This window comes from Carassius auratus, chromosome 1 (genome assembly GCF_003368295.1).
Source record: "Carassius auratus strain Wakin chromosome 1, ASM336829v1, whole genome shotgun sequence".
Taxonomy (NCBI): Eukaryota; Metazoa; Chordata; class Actinopteri; order Cypriniformes; family Cyprinidae; genus Carassius; species Carassius auratus.
The window spans coordinates 28,852,128-28,864,165 of record NC_039243.1 but is presented as its reverse complement, the minus strand read 5'-3'; the positions used below and the strand labels follow the sequence as shown (position 1 = coordinate 28,864,165).

The following is a 12,038-nucleotide window of genomic DNA, read 5'->3' as shown; positions in this document are numbered from 1 at the left end:
CTGTAATAATGTACACACTCCATGATCACGGGAAGAAGGAGGTGGGACCAGCAGACATTCAAATAAAATAAAACCCTGGGGGGACCGCTCACGATGACCTGCGGGAACCTGGGGGGTAGGACAGGTGAGGCAAGGGAAAAGGAGATAGAAGGATGAGGAGTGACAGGGAGGAGAGAGGAGAAAAAAAATCTGGTTCCCAGATGCACTGCCGCTCGGCCCTCCACCAGCTGGGTGAACTTCTCTGCGGTGCCTGGTGGTGGCACTGGACGGCCCTCGGTGGATGGCACAACACTCCTGCTCCGCCCAGTGGACGGTGATGGCTCCTCCGATTTTGGGCAGCCGGCAGGAGTCCATTGTTCCATGCTCCTCCCCACTTTTGGCGGATGGCAGCAGGCTCCGGCCCCCTGGCGTATGGCACAGACTCCTCTGCTCCCTCACAGACAGCAGCCACCCCTCCACATCGCAGGAAGGAGGCGGGAACTCAACACAATTCACAAGCACCATTCTGAAATCTTAACTGAAGAATGGGACACCCTGCAGCCTTGTGATCTTCAAGAACACATGCATCAAAGGCCACAAAAACAAAATTATGCATTAACTGCAGTAGCTTGAACAAGGCCTAGGATATTTCATGGGCAGACAATGAGTTTACCCACACACACAAACTCCAGCAGTTCACATGCTGGTGAATTGATTTTGAGCAATTAATAGGTGATCTACTCAGGGCAAGATCAATTAAACCACAAAAACTCTCTCAATCTTAGCCAAGGTTATGCTTCTCAATAACTAATGATAATGTCTTTATCTCAGGGGCTTCACTACATAATACATTACTACATTTGTTTATTGCTAGGCTGGGAGAGACACTGAAGTCATTTGAAATCATGAATTAGAGCTAGTCATTCAGTCTAGTAAATGTGCTGTGCTCTAATGTTGGGGAAGGCTATTTAGATCTCACTTCTTGTCTACCTGACATTTAATCCATTATGTGTCACCATTTAGGCTATTTAGCATTTGTAAAGGTATTTATATTACTGAACAGTAATAATAATTATTATAATTTCACAAGTGGCTGAATAGTACCTCACCAAGAGTACAATAAAACAGTCGTTAATTCAATAATCCACACAGAAGATGGGTATAAATACAGGGAACACATCTACTCTACAGACAAGACAGGACAAATAACTGAACAAAACAGGGGTGGACTTATATTATACAAAAAGAAAAAACTAAATGAGGGAACTAATGAGTTCATTGATGAACACCAGGTGAATTAAAAGACTAATCAAACACACAGGAAAACTAGGTCATGAGGAAACATAGCAGACATGTATACATTATATACATGTATGTCAATAATATATATATATATATATATATATATATATATATATATATATATATATATATATATATATATATATATATATATATATATATATACACGCGCCTGTGTGTGTGTGTGTGTACCCCTGAGTAATTTTTGATACAGTTCCTGAATATTATATTATTTTCATGTTAAAATATATAATTTATTAGATTCCATTATTATTTATGATTATGGTTATTTATGATAGTTGTGATTAAAATGATACCAGATAAAATACCGCAAGCTAACTAAAGGTTACATTTCCTAATGTAAGTAACGCCTTTCGAAAGGGTGGTGCGCAAAAAAATCAGCACAAAATGACCAGCTGACTACAGTATAACGTAACACGTGACTTTTATTTTGAAATGTCTCAACTCGGAAACTGAGTGCACATGTTCTTTGCTGTGTTGTCAAACAAAACTCGTGCCCTGAAATCACGAACGATATGTTCCGTCATTAAATCGTACAAGAAGAAGAAGACGAGCTATATGTGACGTAAGTAACATCAAACGATTTAATTAGGCAGATAACTAATTAAGTGCTTATTTTGACACCTTACTAAATGTCTTTAGTGTATCAAACCTGACGCGTCATGAAGATATTTAAAGTGTAACGTTAGTCGTATACTTCTTCATATATCAAGTGATGATGGACTGAACTTTGTGTCTCTATACAAGCAAAACAACACAGAGGTATAACTTTAAATCTTTTAACTTCTCCAAAATTAAAATATCTCTCACCAGATTACAGGTATGACGGTGGTGAATGTATCGTTTGCTGCGGCTGGATTTTTAGGAGCATATCATCTGGGAGTAACAGAGGCGTTACTGAGACACGGAGATAAGCTGCTGTCGTCTTTAAAAGCTTGTGCTGGAGCTTCAGCTGGTGCTTTAGTGGCCACAATACTGATCACTGCTCCTGATAAACTACAGGTAAAGCCATTCAGATACTTTTTAAAATAACCTTATTCTGACCTGTAAATTGTATTATATTTGAAAATGACTTTTCTTGCTGACAAATAGGAAACAGCTGCTGGTTTGAAGAATGACTGGTAAATAAAAAAAATCATTGCTAAATGTGTGACTGAATCATATATTAACTTAATTAGTAATATTGATAGTTCATCGTCTAGCTGACTACATCTTGTATTATTATTATTATTTGTATTTTTTCTAAAATCCTGTCAAATGTGCACAAACTACTAGCTACTACTAAATATTGTAGAAACATAATTTTCTGTAAAATTGCTTTGTAACGATTTGTTTTGTAAAAAGCGCTATACAAATAAACTTGAATTGAATTGAATTGAATAAAAAAATTATAATTGATTAGTATTTCAGGCCTGAACTGAGATATATATATATATATATATATATATATATATATATATATATATATATATATATATATATATATATATATATATATTTAAAATACAAACAGCAATTGCCCAAAGTGCTGTACAGTAAACTTAATCTAAAACCAATAATACATAAAAAAAAAAAATAACATACATACACAATTAGTCCAAGATGTGCCTCCGGACCTAATCAAGGTTAAAATCATGGGATAATAAATGAGATTGAAAGAAAGAAAAGTCTTTACTTTTGCCAAAAGTCTCAGATACTCTGATACTTAAATATTGACAAGATTTTATATTGACAGTCTGCTCTGATTGGCCATCTAACCCAGTGCATTGTGATTGGCCGAAAAACTGCAAGCACTCGTCGGAAATGTAACGCCCCTTTCCATAATCGCATGCTTCATATTTCAAAATAAATGTAAAAACAGTTAATAATGTCCTAGGTTTTACCATCAGTTCAGGCCCAAGAGGGGAACAGATTCATGTTACAGACCCAGTGATGAAGCAGTACACAAGCCACAGACGGTTAAGAAAGCTAACTCCACTGTGTGACATCTCTCTCTCTCTCTCTCTCTCTCACTCACACACACACACGACTCGCAAAACTCTGCATTTGAACAGTCTATAGCAAATACCTAAACTAATAACAAAAAAACATACCTTTTTTTTTTTTTTTTTTTACAGAAGATTGTCGTAACAAATCAGAATAACCTCCTCCCCTAGGTTCATGAAACAGTTTGTCTATAAAATTAATTGCTGTTCTGTTGTAAGTAATGTTAATCTTAAAGATTCCTAAATGCATCTACTTTCGGATGGCCAAATAAAGTGCTTTTGCCTAGAAACACGCAGCATCTCCCTAATATTGCTGCTTCAACACTAACTGTGTTTACTGAAACCATGCATTCTTTCTTTGTGTGAATATTTGTGCGGGATTACGCAAATATTTCCACATAGTGACGTAGACGTGAGGGCGTGTTTGAAAGAGCCTTTTAGAGGGTTGTGACAGAGTCTTAACTTTGATAAAGAATACCTCTTGTCAACACATCCCAGATGACAGGACAACTAGTGTCTTGCTAGTAAAGTTTTGATGGATGAAGACTGCAGTCAAGGTAAAGACGATTGCAGTGTTATACAGGAGTCGTAGAGTAAGCACGCATGAGTCCGTTATATTAATGCGTGTATGTGTGCTCTTGATGCACTGATCCCATATTGTATTTATACACAGGCACAGACATATCTGTACGTTCACGTTGTTTCCACACACATTCACAATATTGTTTTGATTTGTCATGTTTATGTTGCTGTGTTTGGTATATACCTAGTATATAAAGTATATACATGCAGTCAGCAGGCGGTTGGTTTAGTTTTTTTGGCATCTCCATGTGGTCCTGTCTTTTCTAAAATGTAAAAATGCTCTTTGCTGTTGCACTGTACACATACTATACAATTCAGATTTTTTTTTTTTTCTTTCATATGTGCTTATATGGGCTCCTTGGATCATTTGGTTCTTTGGTGTCCTTTTGGAGTTTCTAAGTGTCCTTTTTTGGAAAGACATCAAAATTTATCTTGGAAAAAAAGCTTGCAGAAAATATACATTTTTGAGAATCACCCTTCAATCTTTTGGTTTACTTCGCTGGATATAGCAAATAATGAAAAAAATAACATTTGAAACGAGATAAATGGTCTGTGCTAAATTACATAAAGTGTGCGATTAATCTTGATTAATCACAGAAAAAGGTGATTAATTTGATAAAAAAAATGTAATCTATTGACATGTATGTGTATATATATATATATATATATATATATATATATATATAAATTATAATGTTAATTTTTTTAATTTCCCATTATTGTTTTGTATTATCCTTTTAACTAACAAAACCTCATCTCTCCTGGAGGTGACAATTTCATGGTTAACATGGTTAAAAATGCTTCCTTAAAATACAGCACTGACTTATTATTATGATTATTATTATCATAAAAATTACAGAGCTGAAAAGACACTGCATAACAGCAGTGTTCCTCATAATGCTTTTTAAACAGACTGACCTGTATGTTATACAGATTGATGTGTTCCCTGTCAAGCCACCAGATCCACAGAAAATACAGATTTCTCACAGTTGCATCACCAGGGCTCATACACACAAACTGAGTAAGCTCTTTACCTATGTGTTCTGGATTTGTGTTTTCACAGCATTGTAAGGAATTCACCTACAGGTTTGCCAGTAATGTAAGGAGTCAGAGGTTTGGAGCCGTGACACCAGGATATGACTTTATGCTTGAACTGAGGTAAATGCAGCTCTCAGACATATATATATATATTTTTTTTTTATCGAATGAAAAATGATTCAGTGGGTTGTTGAAATTAACCCCAGAAGGCTTTTTTCAACTTCAATTTCAAAATGGTTTTAGAATATTGCGATAGATTGTACTGGGGCTGGATCAAAATGAATAATTAACTTAAAATTGCTGTTTCCATGCTTTGATGTGTTCCCTGTTATCAATGCAGTGAATTTTAAATAAAATGGATTTGTAAAATAATTAAAGTGCTCCGTGGGTGTCTTGTGTTTTCAAGTTGGCATTGTGGCAGCTTTATTTTTAATTGATGTGAAGCATCAGTCTTGCTGAAGAGAGTGGGTGTTTTTCTGCCAGTATTATTATAGAAATTGATTTAATCTCACAGCTATCATATAAACAAACCTTATAAACGAAGTATGAAGGCAGAAAAAATAGAAAATTTCAACTCTTCAAAAAAATCATTTAATTATTAAGTCATTCTATGACTTTATTCGGTCGAACGTCAAATAATAATTGTATAATAATGTACTGATTGCTTTCTTTCAATGGTATTATGATTGATGAGGATACCATAAAGTATCAAAAGGTATAAATCTAATTTTAACATGAAGCCCTATTTCATAAAATGTACACACATTAGTAAGAATGTACAATTCCTTAAGACTGTCCCTTTAACCAATTTATCCAATTAATATACAGTACAGACCAAAAGTCTGGAAACATTACTATTTTTAATGTTTTTGAAGTTTTTTTCTGCTCATCAAGCTTGCATTTATTTGATCAAAAATACAGAAAAACTGTAATATTGTGAAATATTATTACAACTTAAAATAATAGTTTTCTATTTGAATATACTAGTATATATATTCCTGTGATGCAAAGCTGAATTTTCAGCATCATTACTCCAGCCTTCAGTGTGAATGAAAAAAAAATCTAATAATTTATATTCTAATAATATATTTTCTTCACTATAACTTTTTATCAATTTAACACATCCTTGCTGAATAAAAGTATTGATTTTATTTAAAAAGAAGAAAGAAAAAAAAATTACTGACCAGTAGTGTATATTGTTATTACAAAATATTTATATTTTAAAAATATAGCTTTTTTTTTTATTTTTATTTTTTTTATTCAAAGTATCCTAAAAAAGTATCAAATGTTCTGAAAAAAATATTAAGCAGCAGAACTGTTTCCAACTTTGATAATGATTCATCATATTAGAATGATTTCTAAAGGATCATGTGATAATGCTCCTAAAAATTCAGCTTTGCATCACAGAAATAAATGATAATTTAAAGTATAATACATTTAAAAACAATGATTTTAAATTGTAATAATATATCACAATATTACATTTTTTTTTCTGTATTTTTGATCAAATAAATGCAGGCTTGATGAGCAGAAGAAACTTTTCAAAACATTAAAAATAGTAATGTTTCCAAACTTTTGGTCTGTACTTTAGATATTATGATGTTGTGACAGCAGTTATATAGCATAAATATTTATGAGAATGTGCTATCAATAAAATTAATTTTACATTAATTAAAAATTTTCTATTCAGATGAAAATATTAATTCTATTCTACTATTAAAATAGATTAAAATGTTAATCCTGTCTTTCTAATGGAAAATTGACAAGCTTGTGCTGCAATTCTATGGCTGTTTTGCCCAGCAGGTCTTTGAGTTAGTCATATAACTGAAAACATCTCGGTTACTTATTGTAACCCTTGTTCCCTGAAGGAGGGAATGGAGAAGTGTTGGATGACCAACGAATTGGGATTCAGTTAGAGAGACCAATCCACTTATATAAACTATAACAGTAAAAACTACATTTTCCATTTGCTTCCATTCCATAACTATTTTGATATTTTGATGACTGGACTTACATCTTCATCAAATTCGAAGACGTCTCTAATAACAGTTTACAGCAGTAATAACAATCATAATTTTGTTTTATTTGTTATTCTCGGGTAGATACAATAATTATTTTTATCGCATTACTACAAGTACTTTTACTGCTAACAGATCTCTGGGGACCCCAAAAGTGTGTGGACCCTTAGATTCGTCCTAACCCCTGGCCAAAGCTGTGCATCTGGTTAGGGGTATGTTTTCTGCAGCAAGAGTTGGGCCTCTTATACAGCTAAATAAAGTGAGTATAGAAAAGAATGACCCCATTTAATATAATCACATTTTGTTGCTTGTAGTCTAAAGTGAAGACAGACACAGTTTTTGTTTTATCCAGCTGTATTAACTCAACCCATAACATCCAAGTGAAAGATGTAACACCAACATGAAAAAAAAAAAAAAAAAAAAAAAGAATCACTGAGTTGGAAAAGGGATCACCCTCTTGTGTCAGTATTTTGTTGAACCACCTTTTGCTTTAAGTACAGCCTTTAGTCTGGGGATATGCCTCTATTGAGTTTGCACATCTAGACTTTGCAATATTTGTCCACTCTTCTTTGCAAAATTGCTCAAGTTCAGTTAAAGGATTAATTCACTTCCAGAATAACATTTCCTGATGATTTAGTCACCCCCATGTCATCCAAAATGGTCATGTCTTCAGTCCCAAAGAAATTAAGGTTTTCGAGCAAAACATTTTGTAATATTTTTTTTTTTTTTTTTTTTTTTTTTTTAGAAAATGACTGATCATTTTGCTAGATAAGACCCGTATTCCTCGGCTGGGACCGTGTAGAGCACTTTGAAGCTGCGCTGAAACTGCAGTCTGGACCTTCAGCCCATTGGTTCCCTTTGAAGTCCATTATATGGAGAAAAATTCTGGAATGTTTTCCTCAAAAAACATAATTTATTTGCGAATGAAGACAGAAAGACATGAGTATCTCAACTGACATGGCGGTGAGTAATTTATCAGGATTTTTTTTTTTTCTGGAAGTGAACTAATTCTTTAAATTTGACGGTGATCATTTGTAGACTGCAGTTGGGATATCTGAAAGTTCACTTGAGAAATTACGTTCATTTGAAAGAATCTGCAACACCAAACATAGACACAATATTAGTGGTTAGGTGCATTTTAGAGGAGTTTTAGATATGATAACGTAATACTCAAATGAATAAATATAATAAATTTCCATATATTTGTTTAATATACATAATACATATAAATAAATGATAAATTTAATTCATATAAATTGCCACATTTAAATGCTAAACTGAATGATAAATATCTGTTGCAGTGTTTAATATGAAGATTAATGTAACCGTAATCATGATTGCATTGTAACCAAATGCTGTAGCCTCAACTTATTTCACTGTTTTAGTGAAATGTCTTGCAATACTGGGTTGATGCACAGTGACAGGTGGGTAAGCAGTGTCATTGAGTGTGTAAGCTCCCTTTACAATGTATTATTGCTTAAGATGGCAGAATACTCTGTGTAGTCCACTTCCAGCCTCTTGACAGCTGTTGAAATCTATAGGAAAGAACTGTTCTTGGCTCTGGTAGGATGAGGTTTGAATGATCTGAAGATAGTGCCATTCTGATGTTATAATGTGCCACCTCCTTAGTACTTGTGAAATCACAGATACTGCTGGCATGATATGAAACTGTAGATTTTTTTTTTTTATCTTTCTGTTGAAGGAAATAATGTCTGTGATGTGCACAAACCTCTGAAGGCTTTTGATAATCTTAACACACCACTTGAAGCGAATAGCAGACTTCATACATTTTGAGGAAATATCCTTGAAATGAAACATTGAGTGGATTTCTCTTTCCTTATTTCTCCTGCATTACCTCAGTAGGCTCGCCCAACAGATTGTGATATAATGATTGTGATATAAATTACGATATAATGTTGAGGGAAAAATGGTTTTCACTGAGATTGTTAATTATGCAAACACAACAAATGAGCATCTGTCCTTTGGTTTTCCTCTAGGGAGGGTATTGAAGAGATTCTCCCACCTAATGCTCACCAGTTAGCCAATGAACGCGTCCATGTTTCAATAACACACTCAAAGACGCGCGAGAACTGCATGGTGTCCAGCTTCAGCTCAAGGGAAGATCTCATTAAGGTATTCCAGCCTGGGGTCAATGGACAGTGATTTGTCTTTTTCATCTAGCAGAGCAATGCCCTCAACTCAAACAGAACTTGTCTTTTCAATTAAACACATCATAAGTGATGTCACTGGACCGAGTTATTGCTGTGGAAAATCACTGCTGAGTTCATTAATTCATTCCCATCTGAAATAAAGAATGAATTGCACCGGTGCTTCAGTAGTCCATCTAGCACGATGATACAAACTACATTTTTGGCTTCTTTTTCCTTTTCTTTATGGACCAAATAAGCAGCACACAACTGTTTTCATCATTGATAATCAGAAATGTTTCTTGAGCAGCAAATGAGCATATTAAAATGATTTCTGAAGGAACATGTGACACTGAATACTAAATGGCTGCTAAAAATTCAGCTTTGCATCATAGGAATAAAGTATATTTTAATGCATTAAATTACTATATAAAATATATTATCTTAGCATTATTTTACATTGTTATATTTCACACTATTACTGTTTTGACTTTATTTTCTAAAAACACAGACTTGATAAGCATAAGAGACAATGATTCTTACCGACCTCATGATTTTGGACAGTAGTGTATATAAAATATGTTTGGCAGTACACACACTTGCATTCAAGGTGTAAGAAAAATGCGTTTTTAATATGTATGGCAATGTTTGCACCATAACTTTCAATGTGTGGAACTAAAAATGTATTTTTTGCAGGCATTCTTATAAGTCATGTACTGTTATAACCTAATAGTCCTCTGTCTGTCCATTCTCTTGATGTTTTATGACTGTATTGTTTTTAAAGGTGCTCTTGGCCAGCTGCTTCGTGCCTGTCTATGCTGGAGTGAAGCCAGTGGAGTTCCAAGGGCAGGTAATGGTGTCTTGCGACCAACTCTCTTGGCTCCAGTACTTATGTCTCTGCTGAGAACCGCTGTTTAGATTCAGACTGTGTGAGTTTATTTAGATCAATGAGCAGACCAACTTTCTAGTTCTGTTTGTTCTCTCCACTGACAGAGGTCTGATAAAACTATTAGCAGGCAAATGCTGTGGTATTTACAGCCAAAGCAGTTTGGTGAAGTTCAAGCGTGTAGTCCTGGGAAAATATCAGTTCTAACAGTGTTATTTTAACATGATGAACACTCGTAGAATCCAGACAGAAATACATATCGTTGGAGTGGCTCACAGAGATTCTATAATGTTTTCTAATGCTCTCAATTTAACATACTAATTTAGTACAATTTATGCAATGCTTTAAAGTGTGTTGAATACTATTAAATCTTTGGTGCAAAAAGGTATATATATATATATATATATATATATATATATACACACACATATATATATATATATATATATATATATATATATATATATATATATATATATAATATGAAATTGTATCAAGTATTTAGAAATAGTTATGTCTGCTGTAAAGATTTTAATGTAAGCCACTTACATTTTGTTACAAAAATAAATAAATAATAATAATGAAATAATAAAGAAAAACAAGGCAGCTGTGGTTGCCAGAACTTTACAAAACTATCTTAAATTTACAGTAAACTGACAGAATGTTAATATACCAACTTAAATGTCGATTTATCAAAGATATGAAGCAGCACAACTGTTTTCTATTAACTTTTATTGAACATCATATCAGTTTTAGACTGATTCATGATCATGTGACACTCAAAACTGGAATGATGGCAGCTGAAAATTAAGCTTTGCCATCACAGAAATAAACTGCATTTTACAATATAGTAATTTATTTACAATATAGTTTATTTATTTATTTTTAATGCAATAATATTTCTCAATATTACTGTTTTTATTGTATTATCAAATAAATGCAGTTTGAGAGCACAAGTGACTTTCAGAATTTCTGAAAAATCGTATTAACCCCCGACTTTAAAAATATATCTAATTTTCTTCAGAAATGGATAGATGGGGGATTCACGGACAGTCTTCCTATTCTTCCTGTGGGACGCACAATCATGGTGTCCCCATTTAGCGGCCCTCAGGATATCTCCCCAGCTCATAAAGGCATAAGTAAGCTTCACCTCAGACTGGCCAACATGAGTGTTGTGGTAAGTTTTAGCATAACTTTTTAAGTATATACACTATATATCTCCTTCCAAACTGACTTTGTAATAACCTGACATGTTTTTAAATTTCAATCATTTTCCACCCTCAGTTCTCAAAAGACAACATCATAAGGCTGAACCAGGCTCTGTTTCCTCCCTCATTACCCAGACTCAAAGCACTGGAACATCAGGGATACCAGGATGCTGTTCACTTTTTAAAGAAAGAAAGATGGATGCAGTAGCTGATTTTCTCATTTTTAGCTGTTTCAAGCCCTTGAATGTCTAAAATGTGGCATGTTGACACCACTTTCCTGATAGCAGTTCCTCTGTGGCATGCAATATTTGCTGTGTGTAGAGTAATAATCGTACTTTGATCCGGTGTCTGCTTTCATTCTCCAGATTAATGCATCAGTGAAATACATCATGTATTTTGGGAGACCAAATGATCATTTTCTACTGTACAGCTTTAAAGTCACTTCTGTTCTCAGGGCACTTACAATACACCGTGTTCCTTACAAATGACTAAATAAATATTTCTGAAACTCTTCTCTTCTGAAAAATCTGTTTCTTTGGCTGCACATATCAGTGCAAGGTTTCTGTAGGTCCTTGAGGACAACCGTGTAGAACAAACCTTTGAAATAAAGCCACAGGAGAGGCTGTTTGAACTCCACGAGTCTTCTCTCCTTGAAACAATCGCTTTACCTGCACTTGATTATATATTTATATATATTTTCTGAGAATAATGACATTTAAATCAGTCTTTAAATGTGTGATGCACACATTCATATGTGCTAGGTTGATCTATGAACAGCAGGGGAATCTAATGAAGTTATCAAAGAGACCATCTCCTCATACCTCATATGTGTGATGTCATGTTCGATTTACATTTTCAGACATGCTGCATGG

At 33.9% G+C, this 12,038-nt stretch overlaps 1 protein-coding gene across 1 annotated transcript; it reads left to right on the top strand.

The window, feature by feature from the left end:
• Positions 1-1,732: 1,732 nt before the first annotated feature.
• Positions 1,733-11,678, top strand: pnpla4 (patatin-like phospholipase domain containing 4). The gene is made up of 7 exons (XM_026268418.1): positions 1,733-1,867; positions 2,116-2,304; positions 4,933-5,027; positions 8,923-9,058; positions 9,857-9,922; positions 10,983-11,135; positions 11,243-11,678. Exons 2-7 carry the CDS (start codon positions 2,125-2,127, stop codon positions 11,372-11,374), a joined length of 762 nt encoding a protein of 253 aa, XP_026124203.1. The 5' UTR covers positions 1,733-1,867; positions 2,116-2,124; the 3' UTR covers positions 11,375-11,678.
• The last annotated feature ends 360 nt before the right edge of the window (positions 11,679-12,038 follow it).